The 27,162-nt window shown below is 34.9% G+C and overlaps 1 protein-coding gene across 1 annotated transcript in view; it reads right to left on the reverse strand.

Moving 5' to 3' along the window:
• Positions 1 to 27,162, reverse strand: part of HUWE1 (HECT, UBA and WWE domain containing E3 ubiquitin protein ligase 1) — a 1,068,888-nt gene that overhangs the window by 659,616 nt on the left and 382,110 nt on the right. Inside the window, exons 37-41 of the mRNA XM_090396304.1 lie at positions 23,094 to 23,246; positions 17,200 to 17,318; positions 12,343 to 12,424; positions 7,543 to 7,710; positions 3,095 to 3,324 (exon numbers count right to left, since the gene is read on the reverse strand). Coding sequence (XP_090252430.1) covers positions 3,095 to 3,324; positions 7,543 to 7,710; positions 12,343 to 12,424; positions 17,200 to 17,318; positions 23,094 to 23,246 — 752 coding nt within the window. The remainder of the gene's footprint in view (positions 1 to 3,094; positions 3,325 to 7,542; positions 7,711 to 12,342; positions 12,425 to 17,199; positions 17,319 to 23,093; positions 23,247 to 27,162) is intronic.

Here is a 27,162-nt window from a genome sequence, read left to right on the forward strand (position 1 = left end):
ACAGAAGGTTCTACTAAGATAGAAGTGGAGGAATTTTTTTAGGTTTTAGAAAAAGTAACTGACACAATGAAAGAGGAAAAGTTGGTTCTAAAAAGCTGAGTAGGAAATGATTGCAAGACATACAAAAATATTTTGGGAAAATTTGGAGAAAAGAGCAAAGCTAATAATAATGGCAAATATCTGTTGGATTTTTGCTCAGGACATGGACTGATTATTACTAACACCATGTTCCAACATAAAAATGTGCACAAATTCACATGGAGAGGAGAGAAGAAGCAAGGAATAAGAAAAGTCTCATTGACTATGTTATTGTTGATAGTGATGTTTTCTCCTTGGTGCAGAACACCAAAGTGTACAGAGGATTTGAAATTGGAAGTGATCACTATTTAGTCTTGAGCAGGATAAAATTGAATTTCATATTGAAAAGAATGACATGTAAGAAAGTTTTAAAGAGAATAAAAGTTGAGCAGCTCTAAGATGTGAACTATAGACTAAAATACACAAAGATTATTGAAGAAAAAATGAAAATGAAAGAGTTTGAGAACAGGAATCAAACCTTGGAGATTCAGTGGCAAACTCTGAAGAAAACATTGATTAATTCTGCCAAAGAGGCATGTAGTGAGGTTGTCTGCAAGGATTAAAAAAAAAAAAAAAAAAAAAAAAAAAAAAAAAAAAAAAAAAAAAAAATCAGAACTCCATGGTGGACACAAGAAGTTAAAGAGGCAGTGATGGAAAAGAAGAAAGCATATCAAAAGTTCCTGGCAAATAAGTCACCTTGTGCTCTTAGAGAATACAGAGACAGATGCAAGAATGCTAAACACTGTAAAACTAGCTAAACAAAAGTCATTGGAAGACTTTGGCAAGAAAATAGACAATAAATATCAAAGGTGGCGGCAAAATATTCTGGAAGTTCAAGAAACTTTGGAATGGAGAAAGAGTGCTGTAAAAGTAGTTAGAGATGATAAAGGTGACATGAAAACAGCAGAAAAAGATATCCTTGAAGTATGGAGAAATTATTTGAAAAACTGCTAAATGAAACAAGCAGTGATGGCAGCACAGTGGTACAAAAACACTGACCAGGCATGCAGTCAGGAATACATATCCATACTTGAAGTAAAAAAAAAAAAGTCATCAAAGGCTTAAAATGTGGAGAGGCAGCAGGAGTATATGATATTCGACCAGAAATGCTATAGTATGGTGGTATAAAAGTCTTACATTGGCTGCACTGCATAGTTCAGAATGCCTGAACAGAAGTACAAATTCCCTATGACTAAAAGTAGCTCTCACAGTACCAATATATATAAAAAGGGAAATAAAACTGAATATGAGAATTACAGATGTATATCCCTACTGAGTGTTCCTGGCAAGATCTATGCAAGTATACTTGAGAAACAGTTGAGAAGAATTGTGGAAGAAAAGCTTGGTGAAGAACAAGCTGGATTCAGCCCAAATAGAGGCTGTCAGGATCAGATCTTCACTTTACGACAAATAGTCGAGAAAGCATGGGAATGTAACAGTGATCTGTATTTAAGTTTTGTCGATTTGGAAAAGGCATATGACAAGGTGCCAAGAGAGAAGCTATTCAATACGCTGCAGTTATATGGTGTCAATGGGGCATTATATCAAGCAATACTTAGTCTTTATTTGAGTTGTGAGTCAGCAGTTAGAATTGAAGGAAGTACAGGAAGATGGTTTAATGTTAAATCTGGTGTGAGACAAGGATGTACATAATCCCCTCTGTTACTCATTATCTATATGGATCATATTATGAAGGAAACTTGTATTAAACAGGTAACATCTCCAATATCAAAATTGGAGATGTTACCTTCAGCTCTTTGCTTTATGCAGATGATGTTATACTTTTAAATAAATCCACCACAAGTCTGCAAGATTCTCTGACTAAATTGAATAACTGTTGTAATAGATATGGTATGAAGGTCAGCAATAAAAAGACAAAGACAATGAAAATAGGCAGAATCATTGAAAATGACAACTGTTGTGAATGAAGAACCTGTGGAACAGGTGAAACATTTCAGCTACTTAGGCACAATTTTTACTGAAGATGGTAAATTAAATATAGAAATAGACAACACAATCAGCAGAGCTGGTATGGTAGGAAATGAATTGAATAAATTCATATGGAATAAGAGAGAAATTAGTCAGAACACTAAATTAGCTGTATACAAGACAGTGTTCAAACCAGTTTTAACTTATGGATCTGAGAGCTGGGTCAGAAGTAAAACACTTGACCAAAGACTAGAGACCGCAGATATGAGAGTCCTGAGAAAGATTAGAGGCTGGAACAGATGGCATCAATGGCAATTTCATATTAATAATGAGGATATTAGGAAAGAACTTGAAATTGTCAACATCAAGGAAAGCGTTAGCAGAGATAATCTCAGGTGTTATGGTCACTTAAACAGAATGGGCGAGGAAAGATTAGCAAAACAAGTGTTCTCTGCCAGGTTGGCAGCAAAACAACCCAGAGGAAGACCAAGATATAGGTGGATTGATAGGGTATAAAGCGCCTTAGACGATAGAAATATAAGATCTGATAATGTTGCAGTCTTGACAAGTAACAGACTGATTTGGAGGAAAATTGTAGATAGGAAGTTAGTAATGATGTAATTTTTTTCATGTAGTACTATCATATCCTGCACACCCCTTGAGGGTATATAGCAAGAATTTGATGATGATGAATATTAATTAATAATAATAAATCAGCTAAGTTAACAATTATTAATTAATATATTACAAAATAGCCAAGATGTTCCATGCAATTTCAGGATTTGTGAAGTGTTCTGTCATAGGAGAAGTTTGGGAAATGCTGGATTATCCTATTATCGGAATGATTCTCCTTCTGTTGACATGCTCAGAAGTGTCGAAAGATCTCTTATCTCTGGGCGTAGTATACTGCATAACTTCAAATCCATATAAAAAGAGACCCGAGTGTATATAGAAAATGCCATTTTCTATTAATGTATATAATCTCTAAGCAAACCAATACATATCCAATGGTAGAAATACATGATTCCTTAATTTTAAGAACAAAAAATTACATTAGGGATATTTTTTTTTTTAAACTATCATATACCTCACTAAAGTTGAACATTGTTCTGGAGTAAGGCCTTTGATTACTTTAATTTCTACTACTGGGGGTGGTGGAGTATTAGAATCTTGAGAGGCAGATGAATTTTCATCCATTTCCATTGCTTTTTCTTTAGCTCTATTGTCTTCTTTTTCTTTTTCCTTCTCTTTTTCTTTATCTTCTTTACATTCTGTTGTCAGCATAATGGGACGCCAGTTCCCAGATTCTTCATTAATCTAAAATTACAATTTCAAAAATTCACAAAATTATTCTAAAAGAAGACTTTTTTTTTTAAAAGGCAGGAATTTGATGATGATGATGATGATGACTTTTTTTTTAAATCAAATTTTATAAAAATAAGACAGAATTAACTGTTGAAAAGATCAAAGTTAATAATAATGGCAAATACATGTTGGATTTCTGCTCAGGACATGATCTGTTTATTATTAACATAATGTTCTAACTATTATAATTATGGCTATATTCCCTGCTTCAGTTTAGGAGCACCCCCTGTTTAAATGTCATTGACTATTGGCTATTTACTGATGGATTATTAGGGCATTGTAGATGTAAATTTACCGAAATATGTAGCATAAGGAATAGAAATTTACACATACCTTTTTCTGGGTGTTGCGGCTTTTCCTCTTTCTGTGATATCGAAAAACTACTGAGTGTGTGTGTGGGGTGGGGGGGGGGGCAATTTGGGAGAATTAAGTTAGAAAACACAGTGTTTTTTTTTTTTCATAATATGTATAGGGTGGGGAAAAGGTGAAAGGTTTGATTTTTTTAAAATAGGGAGGGGGAAGGGGAAAGGTGGTTGACGGGGTGCGGTCCGTTTCGACTATTCTTGGTCGTCATCTGAACACATTGGGAAAGTGGATGCTGTCAGGTCGGGTAGGTGCTTCTGCTGTGTTTGTGTTGTCGCCTATTGGTCGGGGTTGTGACCTCAATTTTATGTTGTGAAGCTTCCAAATCTCGGAGATTATGTAGGGCCTGTGTACGTTGATAGAGTTCATGTCGCACTTTATAGCTATTGTTTCCGATATTCCGACTATGAATAGGCTTCAATCCCTAATCGAAGCACATCTTATTATTGAGCAGGCTGGTTTTAGACCAGACAAATCCTGTTTATCACAAATTCTTAATCTCACCAAATATAGAGAAAATGGTTTTGAGCAAAAATTAGCCACAGGAGCAGTCATTGTAGACCTAGCTGCAGCATATGATACCATAAACCATCTCACTTTCAGAAATAAAATATATGAGATAACTAGATACTATTGCCCTATCCTTCTGATTCAATCTGTTTTCCAAAAGGACCTTAGTAGAGGGTAGTTGTTGGCAACCCCCCAAAAAATGACTTCCCCATGAAAGTGTGTTACCCCATTACTTTTCAACATCTATGATCTTCCAACATTTCCAGGAACTAGAAATGTTTATTTATGCTGATGACCTTGCCATAGCCACTTAATCAAATAATGTCAAGTCCATTGAAATGCTTATTACTTGCCTTAAATAGTCTAACCACATATTATAGCAATGATCAGTTAAGACCAAATCCCTTAAAAACCCAGACTGGCCTTTTCCACCTTAACAATAAGGAAGCCAACAAGAAGCTACAGATTACTTGAGAAGGATCCCATATAGAGCATACCTGGAATACAGTCTACCTTGGTGTGGCTCTTGATCGCACTCTTTCATATAAAACACACAAAAAAATGAAGGCAAAAGTTAATGCAAAAAACAATATATCAGGAAAGCATACTTCCTCCAAATGGGATGCAGGCCCTAGTACACTGAGATCTTCTGCTTATTAACAGGATACCTAAAACCAACACCATTAAGAGACCTATACTTTACCAGTATTGCTGCCCTCATCCCCACTCCAAGATATGCATTCTCACTTGATGAAAGAAACAGACAAATAAATGATGAGTACCACCCATTATTTGGACAGACTTCCATTCCTCAAAGACTAACATCTTGACACAGCTTTGTAGCAAATGTTGAACCATTCAAAAAAAAAAAAAAAAACTCCAGAGACGAGGCTTCTACAATGGTATATACACTGTACCCTGGGAGTAATACTGGTATTCCAATAGCTGAACATCTTTTACCTGGTGTCCACTTGGACTGAAACACCTGGAAAAGCCTCAAGATTATGGAGGGTTTTTTGGAACACCTCCCAGTCCACCCTTCTTCAGTCACTATTAGCCAAAGACCTTACATCTTGCACAGAAAGAGCAGTTGATTAAGCAAGATACTGGATGAACATCTGATTACATTCACTATAGAACTAGTATATAGTTTTCCACTCCTTTTATATTTTACCTATTAAATTTAAGCTTTTCTCGTTTGTAATATATCCAATTAATTGTAAAAAATGTAGTACCAATCATTTAGTACTGAAGCACTTGTTTGGATATGAAATAAAGGGACAAATCCATAGAGACGTATAATGCTATGCATTATGGGAAGGGGGGGGAGTCACTATGCAGACCAGTTTTGTCCTTTATTGAAGTCTCACAGTGAGCGAGAGACCCAGAAGAGATACCAACATTTAAGTAATGCAGAAGTCATACATACGAGTGGTCAAAAGGTGTCACACTTCATTAATAGTTGATTACTAGCTAGTCGTTGAAAGTTTTTTCATTTCGTTATTCTATAAGTTAAGTCTTTAACTTATAGTATAACCAAGTGGAAAAAAAATTAACTTTCAGTGACGGTGGATGGCTACAGATATTTTATCTATACAACTAATGCTGGTATCCCATAAGGCTGTTCACTCACCTCGTATACATAAACAATCTACTCCAGATGACTGCCAATCCTGTACATAGTTTTGCTGATGATAGCACATTAACTCTGCAAATTGAAAATCATAATTTGCAGAAATGTAACTTCTATTCCCTTGAATTCCTTCAAAGCATTCATCACTGGGGTTTGGATAACATTATCAACCTCAATTTGGCAAAATACAGCTCTGCATTATTTCCCACAAAAATGAACCTTGTTCTTTCAGTCTTACCCTCGACAATACTCAAATCTCTATTCAATATTAGATTTGCCATCTCAGAATAACTCCAACCTCAAATCTCTCTTGCCACAAATGTATCACCTCCTCTTGCCTATTACACTCTCTTTCACTCAAAGTGTTACTTTAACTCTGAACAGTGCTTAACCCTATAAAAATCACAAATCTGCCCAACCATTGAATACTGCTCGTATCTGGGTTTGTGCCCTTAAGAGCTCCATGAAAATATGGATTCTATACAGAAAAGAGCAATTAGACTGATTGATGACTTCTCTCACTAAAGCAATTCCCTCACTTTTGCATAGACAGTCTCTCCAGCCTGCCTGCATCTTCTATAAATATTTCTGTGGACTGTTAATCAGAATTGGCATCAATAATTCACTCACCCTCTTGCATATCGATCGAAACATGTGAAGCCAACCAGCACCCTTTTACAGTTCGGCTCCAAACCACAGAACAAATTTCTCCTCTTCATTTATCCCTTCCATTGCTGCAGTCTGGAACAATCTTCTACTATGTCTTTCCTAAATACAATCCACAACACTTCAAATAAAATGTGAATAAGTTCCATAAAAAAAATACTATCCTTCAGTGTTAAGAAATAGAAGGTTATTTATCATAAAATACACAATCTATAGTAATTAGTATTACCAGAAATGACATATGATTAGGACTGTAAAAAAAAAAAAAAAAAAAAAGAAATAAAAATCAGGATTACAAAGGGAAGAACATCTGGAAAAGTAAAGTGATCAGCCTGCAAACAAAACTGAGAGTGCTGGTACCATGCATTTTTAGCGGTGTACTGTATGGATCGGAAACGTGGGTGATAAATAAAGAATCAAGAAAAGGAATTTTGTCATTTGAGAGAACTTGTTACAGGATGATTCTAGGAATAGAATGGATACAGAAAATTACAAATGAAGAGCTGTATCGGAAGATATAACCAAAGAAGAATCTAATGCAGAAGATTATAAAATAGAAGCTGCAATTATTTGGACACATCTGCAGAATAAAGTGAGGACCGTAAGACAAAGACATTCATGTTTGGTATTATGAATGGTGTAAACAGAAGAGGTAGTAGATCATACAGAGAATGTATAGATGACATAAAGGACAGGTGTGGAATAAGTGTACAGAAACTCGACAACGTGCACTGGACAAAGAAAGGTGGTAGAAAATAGTGAAGGAGGCATCAGACATCAATGGGCAGTGAACCAATGGTTTGTGACAATGGTGAATTATTATTAGCTTTTGTATGTGTGTGAAAATATTACACTAAGAAAACCATTGATCGCTTAAGAATGGAAGGTTTCTCCTGGACTAATAACAAATAAAACAACCTCTTACAAAAATAAAATAATAGAATTTAATGAACCACAGAATTATAATTGGCAGAAGAATAAAATATTTTGTCTCTTACCTGAAGCATTGTGCTAAATTGCACAGTATATCTTCGTCGTCCAGCAAAAAAACGAACACTTTGTTTTTCTGCTCTGTAAGCATTATCAATGATTTTGTTGTTGAGACCTGTGTAGCTATTCCAACGTCCACTACGGTCATCAAACCACTTCCACTGCCGTTTTGGAACCTTAAAAAATTAAATTAAATTTAAACTTTTTCCTATTCAAATATGGATAAAAAACAGAATATGTTTTTGTAAGTTCCACATATTTTAATGTATCATATTAAAAGCCTGTGCAAATATTTCTAGCTGTAATAAAAACAATTGACATTATTCATAACGTGTATGTATCTAAACAACAATTAAACAGCTGTAAGAATTGAATAATAAAAAAAAAATAATAATAAAAAGAATTTAACTGAATGGTAACAAATACACTAAATAAAATACCCCTCACTTTTGTTTGATGATCAAATAACCAAATAATCATAGCAAAAAAGTGAAGATCTTCAAGTGATGAATATAGTCATTAAACAATTGCTAAAAAATTTGCAATGCAAATATCAAGAGAGAAAACAAAAAACTTCAGATTTTAAAAGATTGTCTCTGGTAAGAAGTAAAATGATGATTGAAAATGCAATCTAAAATTAACTGGTTGAAATACCTCACATATGCTATATCATATACAAAAACAGCTAATGATATCAAAATTTCAAGTTAAAAATAAAGGAGAAGATCAATAACATGATCAAACCTAACCAAGTTCAAAAGAATGAGAATAACAGTTGTTAAAGTTTCAGCAAAACAATGTACAGAAGCAAATTATGGTCCATAAAATTGCATAAAGTGGGGGAGGGCAATGGAAACTTATCAAATGCTTTTTTTTTTTTTTGAAAAAAGGACAGAAGGCAATACCATTTGGGGGGGGGGGGGGGGGTAGATTTATTCTACCTATTCTAAATTAGATAAGTACCAGATCGACATAATAGGGGTGACTGAAACAAAAAAGACCAAAACTGGTGAGATCTTTCTGAACAATAAATACAAAATGTTATATTCAGGCAATGACAATCAAGGAAAAGAAGGAGTAGCCATAGTATTCAACACAAAATATGAGGCTAATCTCCTTGAATGGGGGTGCTTAACGGTCAAAGCTGTATAACTAAGAGGAGACCTCCACATAGCCTTTAGAGGAATGCGGAGAACCGACCAGGGCTTCTGACCTAATGTCCAATCCTCACCTTCTCGTGGTGCACCCTGTTGGGTATCTACTTTGATACTGAACGAACGAGGATGGGCTGGCAATTTGTGATTTAGCCGACCAAATTGTATTCTTATTGGTTAAACCAAAATAAAAAAATGATGGTACAACATGACAAAATTTCATGCCGGCTGGGGCGTCGCCCGGTTAAACAAGGCCCCCGTTGTTTTCGCCAGGGAACCAGGGCGAACAGCGAAAAGTCAGCTACTGGAACAAATCTGAAAACAAACCCCAACTCAATATCACCAGAGTTAAAGATCGGTACTATCAACGTAAGAAGCCTGAATGGCAAAGAAATGGAGCTAGCTGAGGAATTAGATAAGTACCAGATCGACATAATAGGGGTGACTGAAACAAAAAAGACCAAAACTGGTGAGATCTTTCTGAGCAATAAATACAAAATGTTATATTCAGGCAATGACAATCAAGGAAAAGAAGGAGTAGCCATAGTATTCAACACAAAATACGAGGCTAATCTTCTTGAATGGCAGTCAGTCTCAAGTAGAGTAATGTGGGCAAATATGAGAATGGGGAACTGGACAATGAGACTTATTTGTGCCTATGGTCCCACAGAAGGTTCTACTAAGGTAGAAGTGGAGGAATTTTTTGAGGCTTTAGAAAAAGCAACTGACACAATGAAAAAGGAAAAGTTGGTCCTTGTTGGGGATCTAAATAGTAGAGTAAGAAATGATTGTGAGACATACAAAAAAATATTTTGGGAAAATTTGGAGAAAAGAGCAAAGCTAATAAATAATGGCAAATATCTGTTGGATTTCTCCTCAGGACATGGACTGGTTATTACTAACACCATGTTCCAACATAAAAATGTGCACAAATTCACATGGAGAGAAGAGGCTAGGAATAAGAAGAGTCTCATTGACTATGTTATTGTTGATAGTGATGTTTTCTCCCTGGTGCAGGACACCAGAGTGTACAGAGGATTTGAAATTGGAAGTGATCACTATTTAGTCATGAGCAGGATAAAATTGAATTTCATATTGAAAAGAATAACATGCAAGAAAGTTTTAAAGCGAATAAAAGTTCAGCAGCTCTCAGATGTGAACTGTAGACTAAAATACAGAAATATTATTGAAAAGAAAATGAAAGAGTTTGAGAACAGGAATCAAACATTGGAGATTCAGTGGCAAACTCTGAAGGAAACATTGATTGATTCTGCCAGAGAGGCATGTGGTGAGGTTGTGTGCAAGGATAAAAAAATTAGAACTCCCTGGTGGACACAGGAAGTCAAAGAGGCAGTGAAGGAAAAGAAGAAAGCATATCAAAAGTTCCTGGCAAATAAGTCAGCTTTTACTCTTACAGAATACAGAGACAAATGTAAGAAAGCTAAACAGTGTGTAAAACTAGCTAAACAAAAGTCATGGGAGGACTTTGGCAAGAATATAGAAAATAAATATCAAGAAGGTGGCAAAATATTCTGAAGGTTGTTGAAGAAGCTTAGGAATGGAGGAAAGAGTGCTGTAAAAGGAATTAGAGATGATAAAGGTGACAGGAAAATGGGAGAAAAAGATATCCTTGAAGTATGGAGTAATTACTTTGAAAAACTGCTAAATGAAACAAGCAGTGATGACAGCACAGTGATAAAAAACACTGACCAGGCATGCAGTCAGGAATACATATCCATACTTGAAGTAGAAAAAGCCATCAAAGGCTTGAAATGTGGAAAGGCAGCAGGAGTAGATGATATTCGACCAGAAATGCTGAAGTATGGTGGTATAAGAGTCTTACAGTGGCTGCACTGCATAGTTCAGAAAGCCTGGACAGAGGGACGAATTCCCGATGATTGGAGTAGAGCTCTCATAGTACCCATATATAAAAAGGGAAATAAAACTGAATGTGAGAATTACAGAGGTATTTCCCTACTGAGTGTTCCTGGCAAGATCTATGCAAGTATACTTGAGAAACGGTTGAGAAGAATTGTGGAAGAAAAGCTTGGTGAAGAACAAGCTGGATTCAGGCCAAATAGAGGCTGTCAGGATCAGATCTTCACTTTACGACAAATAGTCGAGAAAGCATGGGAATATAACAAAGATCTGTATTTAAGTTTTGTCGATTTGGAAAAGGCATATGACATGGTGCCAAGAGAGAGGCTATTGAATACGCTGCAGTTATATGGTGTCAATGGGGCATTATATCAAGCAATACTTAGTCTTTATTTGAGTTGTGAGTCAGCAGTTAGAATTGAAGGAAGTACAGGAAGATGGTTTAATGTTAAATCTGGTGTGAGACAAGGATGTACATTATCCCCTCTGTTATTCATTATCTATATGGATCACATTATGAAGGAAAGTGGTATTAAACATGATAGCAAAATTGGAGGTGTTAATCTCAGCTCTTTGCTTTATGCAGACAATGTTATACTTCTAAATAAATCCACAACAAGTCTGCAAGATTCCCTGCCTAAATTGAATAACTGTTGTAATAGATATGGTATGAAGGTCAGCAATAAAAAGACAAAGACAATGAAAATAGGCAGAATCGTTGAAAATGTCAACTGCATTTTGAATGGAGAACCTGTGGAACAAGTAAAACATATCAGCTACTTAGGCATGATTTTTACTGAAGATGGTAACTTAAATATGGAAATAGACAACAGAATCAACAAAGCTGGTATGGTAGGAAGTCAATTGAATAAATTCATTAAATAAAAGAGAAATTAGTCAGAACACTAAATGAGTTGTATACAAGACTGTGTTCAAACCAATTTTAACTTATGGATCTGAGAGCTGGGTCAGAAGTAAAACACTTGACCAGAGACTAGAGACTGCAGATATGAGAGTCCTGAGAAAGATTAGAGGTGTGAACAGATGGCATCAATGGCAATATCATATTAAAAATGAGGATATTAGGAAAGAACTTGACATTGTCAGCATCCAGGAATGCGTTAGCAGAGCTAATCTCAGATGGTATGGTCACTTAAATAGAATGGGAGAGGAAAGATTAGCAAAACAAGTGTTCTCTGCCTGGTTGGCAGGAAAACGACCCAGAGGAAGACCAAGATATAGGTGGATTGATACAGTACAAAGTGCCTTAGACGATAAAAATATAAGATCTGATAATGTTGGAGTCTTGACAAGTAACAGACTGATTTGGAGGAAAATTGTAGATAGGAAGTTAGTAATGATGTAATTTTTTCATGTAGTACTGTCATATCCTGTACACCCCTTGAGGGTACATAGCAGGAATTTGATGATGATGATGATTCTAAGTTGTTTATGAACTAAAAATAGACTCAGCGTAAAATATGGAAAATACCAAAAGAAATGAATTGAACATATTAAAAGAATGGACAGTTCAAGACTACTCAAAAAGATACCTTGATATCACCTAGTTGGAAGATACAAAGGCAGACAACCAAGGAAAAACGTAAGACCAAAACAGAACAAGCCAGAAAGCTTAAATCCCCGAAAGAATTATTATTTTTTATTTTTTTTGCAACAAAATTACTGTGAAAATTAATCTGTTCTATGCAAATTTTAGTTTCAATTAACAACTTACTGAAATCAAACAAAACACAAATTAAAAGAAAAGAAACATACCTGTAGAAGGGGAGCCTTTCGTCTTGATGCTACTGAAGCCTTTTCATATAAATCAATTAATAATACTAAAGGTGCCAACCACCTATAAAAAAAAAAAAAATTAATAAACAAACAAATAATAAATGAATAAAGATAGTGAATACTGCAAAGTAAGGAGAAAGACAGAAATCTTGTTTAGGAAGCTATTCAATGTAGTCAGACCTCTGTAACTGTTGCTTGAGGCACTTGTGTATGCATGCTACATAGTGTGGATAAATAAGTATACATTTATGTTGTTCTTGTCTCTTTAAGTCACTGTTTTATTAGTTTTTCTTATTCAATGAACATGCCATCTTTCATTATCATCATATTCCTGATGTATACTTGGGGAGTGGGGGCATAATGGCAGGAAGGAAAGAGAATGGTAGAATTGAAAACCTTCCCTCATGCATTCTGTTTATTTCATTTATTTATTTTTTTTTTCTTCCCTCTCCTGCACAAGAAAAATAAAAGAGTTCATAGAAAACAAATACTGTTCATGGGCAGGGAAGAAGAAGATAATTTGCTGATATTCTTCTTGAACTGTTGGAGATTGTAATCCTTTGGAAATGCTTCATAGGGGAAACTATTCTGCGGCATTGAGCTCGATGGAACGAGAGGACTGGAAGCAGCAGGTCAGTGAGTATGCAGTCTTATAAAGGAATAGTGAGCAGCTGTTGCTCAAATTCCTGTAGATCCAGCAGAAATAAGGGGTATCATGGATGCCAGTTCTACTGAATAATAGCAATGGAAATGTTTGTAGGCGCGACGATGCAGAAATTGATCTTCTATGGGAAAGTGGCTGAAGAGGAAAAGTGGCTGAAGAGAGTCTTGTAATAGAAGTATCATTAATCAACTGAACTGTTCTTTTCTGAACAGCATCAAGAAATTTTAGGAGGCATACCACCCCAAACCTGAGAACAGCATTGCAAGGTTAGTCACATTTGGGATTTCAGCAGAAAAGCTTGAAGCAGAAGTCAGTCCATGAAAAGCAACTTGGTCTTGATGTTGAGCTGAGCATTATCAAAACGCAATTGGAGAAGATCAGCTTAAATCACAATGTAAAATGATGTACAACATGACATATTTAGAGTATTATATACAACATGACATGATGTGGTTAGCACTGTTTTGTTTTTAATGAGAAAAAGGGAAAACTGTGTTTTGAAAGCACTGAAATTGATAAGGTTGCTTTTCACCCCAATCAAGGATACTAAAGCAATCAACGTTTGGGTCACTTATTACAATTTAGTATCTCGAGATGTTTGAATACTGCAAGGCTTGTCAAATGAGTAAGATGACTGAAGTGCGCTATCATCAGAAAAATGTATGAATAGGGTTTGAAGTCAATGAGATAAGGTTGTTTATATAAATCAGGAAGAGGGTGGGTGAAATAATAGTCCTCATGAAATGGATGCATCGACAAGAAACAGAACCACCATCCGTCAGTGCATAGAAATTAACCCAAGAGAAAACTAAGAATCCATTTACACAAGGACAAAGGCAGCCATGTGATGGTAACTTAGCTGAATGCAAGACCATAACAAAAGCCTAGCATATGTCACTGAGCAAAGGCACAAGTTTCACCAAACCTTTTGCTGGAATGTGCCCAAAGGTGCATGACCTAGGCCAGGAAATCTCTTATGAATCTAGATTGGCGAAATTCATACTCATGGTCACTAATTAGATAGCAATTCTCAAGGTGTTGAAGTTGGCTGTTGACAACCTTCTCTATTAATTTAGACAAAACATGAGAAAAATAGCTTCATGGTTCATTTATCTCCTATTTTGGGAATTGGTTGTATATGAGCATTCTTCCATGCAATGGGTGGATGCCAACTGGTGAATAGATGACAAAGAATGAGTGTCAGTTCAGGAGCACATCTCTTGAGCACAATGGGTGTGATTCCATCAGAACCAGCTGGCTTTGTGGTTACAAACTACTCAAGATTCAAAACCAACATTATTACATGGAAGTAAAGCATGGACAATAAGAGAAAGAGATAAGAAAAGAATCTTTACAGTGGAAATGATATGAGAATAAGAACGACTGGTTATACAAGACTAGACAAAAAAGAGAAATGAAGACACTGAAAGAACTAAAACCAAACACCAATAATGGAAACCACAGAAAAATAAAGAACCTAGTGGAAAACACACCTAGACCAAATGGCTTATGATTGAATACCCAGGAGATTAACTACAAACAAAAAGGTCACAGAAACATAGTGATGAAACACTGGGCTAAGACCAGAACAAGACACCTAGCCCAGATTCCAGAAAGGAATAAGAGATATTAATCATTTGTAGAAATTAAAAAAAAAAAAAGCAATGAATAGTAGAAAACCATCAAATAAAATATTCCTGAGTGTATAAGGCTTAAGCAGATAATTGGCCAGACTGCACGCACTGATAAAATGAGAGCAATCAGTTATAGTGTATATAATAGTTAATTAAAGCAGAAACACCTCACACTCAGGAATATTATCACTCCTCAATAAGATGTAGTGCATAGGATTCCTATAACCCATTCAGCCCAGATCAAGAACTAGTTCCTCCTTTACAATTTAGGATTGCTATAGTTTAATCGCAGGCTTAATCTGAAAGAACTTGTTAGTCTCTATTCATGACACTTGCCAGTGGAATAATAATAAGCAGTAGAGAATATAGGAATAATAATAATAATAATAATAAGTAAAATAAGCAATGAAAGACTCAAAATGTGGAAAGACAGGAGGAATAGATGATATTCAACCAGAAATGCTGAAGTATGGTGGTATAAAAGTCTTACAGTGGCTGCACTGCATAGTTCAGAAGGCCTGGACAGAGGGGCAAATTTCTAATGATTGGAGTAGAGCTCTAATAGTACCCATGTATAAAAAGGGAAATAAAACTGAATGTGAGAATTAAGAGGTATTTCCCTACTTGTGCTCCTGGGTAGATCTATGCAAGTAATCTTGAGAAATGGTTGAGAAGAATTTTGGAAGGAGAGCTTGGTGAAGAACAAGCTGGATTCAGACCAAATAGTGGCTATAAGGATCAGATCTTCACTTTACGACAAATAGTTGATAAGCATGGGAATATAACAAAGATCTGTATTTAAGTTTTGTAGATCTTGAAAAGGCATATGACAAGGTGCCAAGAGAGAACTCATTCAATACTCTACAGTTATATGGTGTCAATGGGATATTATATCAAGCAATACTTAGTCTTTATTTGAGTTGTAAGTCAGCAGTTAGAATGAAGGAAGTACAGGAAGATGGTTTAATGTTCAATCTGGTGTCAGACAAGGATGTACATTATCCCCTCTCTTATTCATTATCTATATGGATCACATTATGAAGGAAAGTGGTATTAAACATGATATCAAAATTGGAGATGTTAATGTCAGCTCTTTGCTTTATGCGGATGATGTTATACTTCTAAATAAATCTCTACAGTCTTCAAGATTCCTGACTAAATTGAATAACTGCTGTAATAGATATGGTATGAAGGTCAACATCAAAAAGACAAAAAATAATGCAAATAGGCAGAAACATTGAAAATATCCACTACATTGTGAATGGAGAACCTATAAAACAAGTAAAACATTTCAGATACTTATGCACGATTTTTAGTGAAGATGATAAAACAAATATGAAAATAGACAACAGAATCAACATAGCTTTATATTGTAGGAAGAAAAATGAATAAATTAATCAAAACACTAAATTAGCTGTATATAAGACAGTGTTCAAACCATTTTTAACTTTTGGATCTAAGAGCTGGGCTGAAAGTAAAACACTTTACACTGTCAGCCTCCAGAAATGTGTTAGCAGAGCTAATCTCAGGTGGTTTGGTCACTTAAATAGAATGGGAGAGGAAAGATTAGTAAAGCAAGTGTTCTCTGTCAGGTTGGTAGGAAAAAGACACAGAGGAAAACCAAGATATTAGAAAAGCAAAATAGAAATATAAAATCTGATAATGTTCGAGTCTTGATAGGTAACAGATTGATTTGTGGGAAAATTGCAGAGAGGAAGTTAATAATGAGATAACTTTTTTGTGTAATACTATCATATCCTGTAGAATCTGTGAGGGTAAATGTAAGGAATTTGATGATGATGTAAAGATTGGTGATTGAAATGCTCTGCATATAATTAGAATTTCTTCATATAATGATTACAATGTGCTATCTCTGAGAGAGAGAGAGAGAGAGAAAAAAAACAGAACAATAATCAATATTTGATCTGGTATATGATAAAAAAGGCATCCAATAATTATCAGAGATCCCTCTTTACATCCTAGGCCACCTGCATATGCCCATAGAGGGCATTTGCAGGTGGCCACCACCTATAGGACTTTAGTTTCACTTTGTATTGTATTTGTGTGTGTGTGTGTGTGTGTGTGTGTGTGTGTGTGTGTGTGTGTGTGTGTGTGTGTGTGTGTGTGTGTGTGTGTGTGTGTGTGTGTGTTGTTGTTGTTGTTACAAAAAGTTTTTATAATCCCTGAAGATATCTCTGTGACAGATACGAAATACTGGAAGTATTAAAATTAGTTTTCATCCTTTCTCAGTGTTGTTAATATTCCATTAAGCCTCTAACATGAATTCTTCACAGCACTTGAGCCTCAACACACGGATATAAAATTCTCAAAGAACATCAGTCAGCACTCAAAAGTGAAACTATGCACTTATTTTACAATGAGATAGTTTTCTGGTAATGTATCAGTCCCAAAAACACGTGCCCTGCTGAAGGCTGCTGTTGGTATCTCAGAAAAGACGCAATTCCAGAAAAATATAACAGAATTAATTACAGTACATATATCTCTATATTAATAATAAAAAATTGCAATATAACTTACTTGGGAGTTGAGACATCTTTAGCCAATGTCATGCAATGTTGGGCAGCATCCAGCAATCGTACAAGAGCATCCATAAGTCCATGTTCTTCCACCAGTGTAGCACAAGGCATTCTCATTTCCTTTAAAGAATAAAATTTATTTGTTACTAATAACTTCTGAAAATGTACCTAATAGTTTCTAATGGTACGCTGTATGACTTTCGTCTAACGATTTTTTTCATTAGACAAAATTTCTGCAGAGAAAAACACTAAATGGGAGAGAGTGATAGAAAAATGTCACTATTCATAAAGAAACCGTGATCTCACAATAGCTGTTTTTAGTTATTTGACAATAACAAACAAGACTTATGAAAAATATTGGTTGATGAGTAATGCAGTTGTGAAAAGAAATACAGTAATTATTAATAATTACTATTAATGTATTACGCTACTATTCTTCAAAACACCAAAAGGTAAGTTATGTACACTAAAGGAAAGGCAAATTGAAAACACAAATAATTATATAATTCTTCAAAACCAATGTAATAAGATGGATGTTGCTGCTTTTGATCAGGTAAGACATAAAATTGAACAGACATTGCTAGGCAATATCATGTCTGGCATCCAATCAATTGCTTAACTTTGTCTTCACACTAACTAATGTTGAAAATTCAGTTTACATACATATGTTGTAGCAACTGGGATTAAGGCTAAAAGAGCATTACTTGCCAAAATTGGGTATGCAGGCATTTGGGAACATCAAAATTTTGATTAACAAAATTTTGCCTTAGCAAATATTTGCTCTGCAGTTCAGCCAAATCCAAAGTGATTTTTTGATTTGTAGGTGTATGACTTCGACAAGTTAGCCACAAGTGAAAGCAATGCCTTCGCAACCACCACCAACTAGTATTTTGGGAACTGTGGATTTATTGTAACAACACACAACTAAAATGATATCTGTGTGAAGGGATTCCCAAACTGAACACCTCATAATTTGGGAACCCCTGCTCTATATCACATTCATTAGGAATAAAGATATTTATAATTTGGGAAGTAAAAAAAAAAAAAAAAAAGCAGCATGATTTACGTAACACAAAGAACTGAAGGTGCATATCATGTTTGAGATGTTATACACATGATACATCGATGATCAATGCGATGTAACATCTATAATACCCTAGTTCTAAGTTAAAGATCATGTTACAAAGGGGTACAATAATTGATTTAAATGCTTTTTATTTGTAATATAATTTTGTAATAAATTATGTAATACCATATAATTTGTAATAAAAATTCCAGATCCAGATTTTTATTACACTATACTAGACATCATGTCATATCAGTAGCTTATTGAAAATTTTAAAAAATCTGTTAGATTTAATAAATGGCATTCTCGTGAATTGCCAAATATGGTGTATTTTGCTGGTGGTATGAAAATCCAAGCCTGTTTTATGACCTCCACCAACCCAATCTTTCATACATTATTTCATGCTAATTTTTCACTAATGTCCTCTATCTGATGTTAAAAGATACTAACAAAGTTTAGAAGTGTTCGTATCTAGTAGAAAACCTCTTCTAGCAGCAAGATCTTTAAAATAAAACTAGTCAAAAAAACTCGTTACATTTATATAAACTTGGTAATATTTCTGCAGATCCAAAATGACAACTGTTATCTTGTTGATGAATCTTCATCTTTTGAGTTCTTGATGGAAGATGTTTCATTAGATACTTACCTAAATGCTATTTGATCATTTCATTTCATTAGCTCAATTGTAAAGGCTTTTTGTTTTATTATGAATAATTTTCTGAAAGCCTGCATGTTTGTTATCATTTAGTACGTCTATCTACTTGTTTATTTAATCATTTGAATCTAGAAATAGTTATGCTCCCTTCATCTGATCTCATTTATTTTTTTATTGATCCCATTCACAAGAGGCTGAAGGACCTATAAACACATCAGTGCAGATGAGATGAAATAAGTTTATTGGTGTTTTTTTTTTTCCTTTCTCTCATTGTAAACACTTTATTTATAAAACGTCAATAATTAAGCAAAAATGAGTCGAGATCATGAGACTAATGTCAAGTAACAACATAAGTGAATCAAGATAGAGAGCTGTGTTAATATGTCATTTGGATCCCTAGGTGACAAAATGATTCGATCGGATTCAGCAAAAGATAACCAAGATTTTATATAGCCTATTATATGAACTTGTGCACTGACTATAGACAGACAGAAAAGAATAGATATGTCGAAACTTCAGTTGGTCAAGTGATCTTACAGCATAGACTATACACGAGAATTCATGACTCTCAGCAGGTAAAGAGAATTCAGAGATATTTAGAAAATAACAAGTATGGTTAGAAAGCAGAGCATGAGTCCCTTTATCAGTCTTCACATCAAGAGTGTGCAGAAGAAAGTGTGGCTGTTATGAGTGCATTTTCCTTTATTGAATGTTTTTTCAAGAAAGCTACAACAGATATTTAGACATTCTAAATGTGTTTAACCTGGAAGAATCCCTTCCTCAGTGAGCCATGTATAATAATTTACATCATACTCTGTTCTTAGAAAGTAATCCGCTCTTCTATTCACTGGAACAGAGAAAAGGGGATTTCATTGTGTGTGTGTGTTGTGTGTGTGTCGATTTTTATAATTTCACAAATTTTTCCCTGTTCGCAATACCTAATCCAGAAATGATAGCAATGAAATATAGATTATGCAACTTTTTACCTGTTAGATTAACAAAGATATCCAAATTCACAGGGGTTACTATTACTTTCACTACTGTACAACAGACATCCTTTTCCTGAAGTAATGATTCTGATAAAGATCCCCTCTCCCCCCCATATCTGAATTGCATGCATGAACACATACCCACACCATCATGTCTGGCTAATGTTCTTAATAGACATTCATTCTATCAACTTCTCTTTGCTTTTCAGATATCCAACTTGAAACATTAATATTCCGTATACAAACAATTAAAGTATCCAACTTAAAATGTTAGAATTCATATTCATCCTGTTTTAATGTTGCTCGTGTTGGAACGAGTGTTCCCACACGAGCAACTGCGTTACTCGTGTGGGAACAAGTGTATCCTAATCATAATGATTTTTATCTCATATCAGGTAGAGAAAGAAAAAAATAAAAATAAAAAAGAGCAGACACTCCTAAATGCAATACATTCTCGCTCTACGTTGAAAACTGACATGAAGAGTGGATCTGAATTTTTTGTGAATACTAAAAATTAGTGGTAGGGAAAAGAAAATTAATGTTTAATCAAAATGGTTTTATTTCGTAACATTTGTTTTTTATTTTTTTTTGTCCTAACTGACGCTATTATGTGAAAGATGGAGGTATGTGGGTGCCTCAACAAGCCTTCGCATAGATCACAGATGCATGATGATAACAATGAGTGAGATGTCTTAACATAAAACTGCAAAACTGATTTTCCAAAAATCTTGGGTTTTCATTTCCCATTTTCCTTTTGAGTATAAATTTGCTTGATTAATTAACAGTTCATATCATTTCATTCTCCCTGTTGCAGGACACCAGAGTGTACAGAGGATTTGAAATTGGGAGTGATCACTAGTCTTGAGCAGGATAAAATTAAATTTTCATATTGAAAAGAATAATATGTAAGAAAGCTTTAAAGCGAATAAAAGTTGAGCAGCTCTCAGATGTGAACTGTAGACTAAAATACACAAAGTCTATTGGAAAAAATAAGTAAGAGTATGAGAATAGGAATCAAATATTGGAGATTCAGTGGCAAGCCTTGAAGAAAACCCTGATTCATTCGGCCAGAGAGTGAGTGCGTGGTGAAGTTGTCTGCAAGGATAGAAATATCACAACTACATGGTGGACACAAGATGTTAAAGAGGCAGTAAAGGAAAAGAAGAAAGCATATCAAAAGTTCCGGTCAAATATGTCAGCTCATGCTCTTAGAGAATACAGAGACAAATGTAAGAAAGCTAAACAAAAGTCATGGGAGGACTTTGGCAAGAACATAGAAAATAAATATCAAGAAGGTGGCAAAATATTCTGGAGGTTGTTGAACAAGCTTAGAAATCGAGGTAAGAGTGCTGTAAAAGGAGATAGAGATGATAAAGGTGACATGAAAACAGGAGAAAAGGATATCCTTGAAGTATGGGGTAATTACTTCGAAAAATTGCTGAATGAAACAAACAGTGATAGCACACTTGGAAAAAACACTGACCAGGCACACAGTCAGGAATTAGAAAAACCCATCAAAGGCTTGAAATATGGAAAGGCAGCTGAAGATGATGATATTCGACCAGATATGCTGAAATATGGTGGTATAAAAGTCTTACAGTGGCTGCACTGCATAGTACAGAAGTCCAGGACACAGGGACGAATTCCTGATGATCGGAGTAGAGCTCTCATAGTACCCATATATAAAAAGGAAAATAAAACTGAATGTGAGAATTACAGAGGTATTTCCCTACCGAGTGTTCCTGGCAAAGATTTATGTCAGCATACTTGAGAAACGGTTGAGAAGAATTGTGGAAGAAAAGCTTGGTGAAGAACAACCTGGATTCAGGCCAAATACAGACTGTCAGGATCAGATCTTCACTTTACAACAAATAGCTGAGAAAGCATGGGAATATAAAAAAAGATCTGAATTTAAGTTTTGTCGATCTGGAAAATGCACATGACAAGGTGCCAAGAGAGAAGCTATTCAATACGCTACAGTTATATGGTGTCAATGAGGCATTATATCAAGTAATACTTAGTCTTTTTTGAGTTGTAAGTCAGCAGTTAGAACTGAAGTACAGAAAATGGTTTCCCTCTGTTATTCATTAACTTTATGGATCACATTATGAAGGAAAGTGGAATTAAATATGATATCAGAATTGGAGATATTAATGTCAGCTCTTTGCTTTATGCGGATGATCTTATACTTCTAAATAAATCCGCTATAATTTTGCAAGATTCTCTGACTAAATTGAGTAACCGTTGTATAGATATGGTATGAAGGTCAGCAATAAAAAGACAAAGACAATGAAAATATGTAGAATCGTTGAAAATGTCAACTGTGTTGTGAATGGAGAACCTGTTGAACAAGTAAAACATTTCAGCTACTTAGGCACACGATTTTTAGTGAAAATGGGAAATTAAATATGGAAATAGACAACAGAAATCAACAAAGATGGTTTGGTAGGAAGTCCACTGAATAAATTCATGTGGAATAAGAGAGAAATTAGTCAGAACACTAAATTAGCTGTATACAAGACAGTGTTCAAACCAGTTTTAACTCATGGATCTGAGTGCTGGGTCAGAAGTAAAACACATGACCAAAGACTAGAGACCGCAGATATGAGAGTCCTGAGAAAGATTAGAGGCGTGAATTAGATGGCCTCAATGGCAATATCATATTAAAAATGAGGATATTAGGAAAGAACTTGACATTGTCAGCATCCAGGAATGCGTTAGCAGAGCTAATCTCAGGTGGTATTGGTCACAAACAGAATCGGTGAGGAAAGATTAGCAAAACAAGTGTTCTCTGCCATATTGGCAGGAAAACGACCCAGGGGAAGACCAAGATATAGTTGGATTGATACGGTACAAAGTGCCTTAGACGATAGAAATATAAGCTCTGATAATGTTGGAGTCTTGACAAGTAACAGACTGTTTGGAGGAAAATTGTAGATAGGAAGTTAGTAATGATGTAAATTTGTCATGTAGTACTATCATATCCTGTACACCCCCTTGAGGGTGTACAGGATATGATAGTACTACTGAGGGTACATGTCAGGAATTTGATGATCTTTTCATTCTATCTGAGAAAACTAGTTGGATTTGACAGGAAAACAATACAGAAGTTAGACTAGCTATAAAATTATTTTGATCAAAAAACACCAATAAATGAATGTCATTTTCTGTATTACATAACTCACCTCAAAGAGGAGGGTAAATAAATGTATCCTAACAGCAGTTCTATTGGCCTCTGGAAGAGAAGATAGCTGAGCAGCCCATTCCTGAACAGTTCTTGAATCAGCAGTTGTCATTGGAGCAACTGCTTTTAACAATGCTGTTACATTAAAAACAATCTAGTAAAAGACAAGAAAAGCATAAATACCTGAAATTTTTTTTTTTTTTTGCAGAACAACAATAATTATAAAGGAAACAACCAACACTGTTTATGCCAGCAATAATTCATTTATATTGTCATTATTGTATGCAATAAACTATGTCTTGCATGAAAGACATGCATAAATAATAAATGAGTATTACCTAATACAGTAAGCAATCAAATGATAAACTTGACATCAATGATAATTTTCGTAGCTACTGTAGAATCTTTCAAAAGACAGACTTAAAAGGCCAGACACCTACTCTGGTCATTAAAAACAGAAGGTTCTACAAGTCTGAACCATTGTAGGAATGTGACATAAAATTTATATTCTTAAACTGTAACAGAAACAGTTCTATCAGTTCAAAAAACATGCAAGGGAGTGTACATACTCCAAATAATCCTACTGAGATACATACATTTCACATCAAGAAATTAGACAATGTAATTAGTAATTGTAAATTAATATTTCTGCCATATCCATTACTCATAACAAATTAGTTCATTAAGAAACTCGAAAAGGAGTTTCTACATGATAAAAATCTATTTTAGGGTATTCTCTACATTAATTACACTTCTCATCAGCATAAGCATAATTTACATCCTGGTGAAAAGCATTGGAAAGAGTTTAACTTAATATATAATTTATTTCAAAATTTTTGAATACAATCCAAAGAGAACAGAGTCAACTCTGGATATAACAAACCCAAGCTGGGGGGGGGGGGGGGGGGTTCCATACTGAATTTCTGTTTTAGTATCGCTTTTTGAGGATTTTGGTCATGACTTTTCACCAATTTTGATATAGGACATGTTTTTTCCAGTAAATTTTGTACAAGTCTAGAAAGCTATTTTGCCAAATAATAAGCAGGAGATCCTATGAAATCAACTACTGGGTGTGATGTAAGTCTTGAAAGAAATCCATCAAAAAGATCATCTTCAACAGTCTGAAATGATGGTTTCCTTTAATGTAGTTTAACTGTTTACAAATATATCACTTTTAAGAAACAGCTTTTGCAACTAGATTTCCTTAATGAGATCACTACATTATTCAAGTTTACCATTCATGCTGGTTATTTTGCTTGGTGTAATAAATTATATCAACAAGACTGTGGGTACTGTGATGGGTAGTCCTCATTTACCATCATCCTTCATTCATCAGCTGCTCTGCTGATCATTTTATGGAGGATTGGATTTCTAACAAGATTTATCTGCAACCTCATATGTGGTTATATTTTGTGAAATATCTTTGCAATCTGGCTTCACTCTGAAACAGAACTACATCAATTTCTGGATAAAATTAACTCATTATATACATGCATTAAGTTCACTATTATATGTGACTAACAACAGTCTTCCTTTTTTGGATATTTTAATACATCATAACTGCGCTGGTAACACTGAATTATCTGTTTACAGAAAGCCATCTTTTATAAACAGATATATCCATGCATCTTCACATAGTCTTCATTCACAAAAGAAATAGGTATCGAAAGGTTGTGCAGAGCACACACTTGAGTCTCTTCTATTAGAAGAATTAAATAAAATAAAACTTCCTCTATTAATGGATACATTGAAACCTCAAGAGTAAAAATAATTGATAATTATCATCCCTCCTCAGATTGCAATTTTTATTATTACTATTCTCTGAGACTCCAGGATTCAAGGACATATTGAGGGAGGTTATAAATCACCCAAACCAGCTGTCATACCTTCCCTTAAATTCATTCACATTAGATGTGATCACTACCCCCAAAGGTAAAATATTCCACTCACTACTCTGTAAGAGAAAAACCTAGTTCTTACCTCTTTTTTGACTGTGAAGAAACTTCAATGGATGTCCGAGTTCTCTCCCCACCTTCCATATAACAAACTTACATCAGACGATATATTATAACACCCATTCAAAAGTTTATTGACCTCAGTCATATCACCCCCTCTTTGTCCTGTTAACCAGAGAACCAGAGTCTGTGATTCACATACAATCTGTCTCCATAATCTAAATCTCATAATCTGGATATAATCTTTATACCCTGTCATAGCTTCTTTATCCCCTTGGAATCCAGGAGACCAAATCTGCACACAATAATCCAGGTGTGGTCTTATCAAAGCCTTATAAAGAGGCAAAATGACTTCCTTACCCTTACATGTCCAGGTTCGCTTCAACATTGCAATTATCCTCTGAGTAGTATTTGCAACTTTCGCTATGTGATCTATGAATTTCAAATTCCTATCCATTAATTTGCCAAGATCCCTGGTTTCCTCAGTTATTTTGTAACATAACCCTGCTAATATAATATGCTACTGGAACTCTAATCACATCAAACTGCATAACTTTACACTTACTAACATTAAACTGACAGCCATTTTCATATGTTCAAATTTCCAGCCTATTCAAATCATTTTGCAAGTGATGAATACCAGTAGCATCCCTGATTACCCTGCCTATCGTCACGTCAACAGCAAACAATTGCACATCTGATGTTAGACCTTGTCTGATGTCATTAAATGTACATTACTGGCCCAAGGATTGAACCCTGAGGTACACCACTGGTCACCTTAAATCTGGAGATTCGCATCCACTGCATATTGCTTTTTGATATGTCTGTCAACCATCCCTTGATCTAAGTCAAGAGTTTATATTTCAGTCCTATATTTCCCAGTTTATGCAACAGCCTTTCATGGGGTCCTATGAAATGCCTTAGAAAAATCCAACATTATCATAGCGTATCCATTCCCTTTATCCAACTCTGCTGTAACATTGTTATGAAATATGAACAAATTGCTAAAACATGACCTTCCTTTAGTAAACTCATGTTGCTCCTCGCCTGTATGCAAGTTCTTAGCAACTTCTCTAAAATTTCACTATCAACACCAGAGATATTGATAGGTTAGTAGTTACAGAAATCAGTTTCTGCACCACACTTGCACAATGGAACTATCATACATTCCTTCGATTAATTTGGTATCATTTCTGAGCTAAGACTCAAGTTATACAAACATGTGAAAGGTGTAACCAATTTGGCTGAACATTTATTGTTAAAAGAATCCATATACCCTATATTAAACAAATATCTGAACAATTCGCAGAATTAACAAGAATTCTTCACAGAATTCTTGTTAATTCTGCGAAGTTATCAAACTGGAAGTTATCTTTCTTAATGCCTATGAAAGATACATTATCACCTCTATTGTTTATCAAATACCCTGGTCTTGTCATCTTTGGTAATGGACAGACTAGCTATGATTCTATGAACTATCATTCTAATTAATTAAATTCTATTATATAAAATTTTGGGAATCTGTAGTATAAGGCCTTGCTTCTCATGCTAGACAGCATTCACTGAAAAAAAACATACCAAGATGCTACAATACAGTAAGTTCAAATTTGGTAGTCTATTTTTTGAATTGAGTTAAGCGATATGCCTCCATCCTAATCTTAATCGGATAAACATGTATGCTTATTTCTAAGTTTTGGAAAATGATTGCTGTTAACTCTTTGTAATTTTGTTTTTAAAATTAATGAATTAATTATACATCATCATCAAATTCCTGCCATGTACCCTCAAGGGGTGTACAGGATATGACAGTACTACATGAAAAAAATTACATCATTACTAACTTCCTATCTACAATTTTCCTCCAAATCAGTCTGTTACTTGTCAAGACTCCAACATTATCAGATCTTATATTTCTATCGTCTAACGCACTTTGTACCGTATCAATCCACCTATATCTTGGTCTTCCCCTGGGTCGTTTTCCTGCCAACCTGGCAGAGAACACTTGTTTTGCTAATCCTTCCTCTCTCATTCTACTTAAGTGACCATACCACCTGAGATTAGCTCTGCTAACGCATTCCTGGATGCTGACAATGTCAAGTTCTTTCCTAATATCCT

This window comes from Typopeltis vanoorti, chromosome 1, assembly GCF_054136105.1.
Source record: "Typopeltis vanoorti isolate ZY-2024b chromosome 1, IOZ_Tvanoo_1.0, whole genome shotgun sequence".
Taxonomy (NCBI): Eukaryota; Metazoa; Arthropoda; class Arachnida; order Uropygi; family Thelyphonidae; genus Typopeltis; species Typopeltis vanoorti.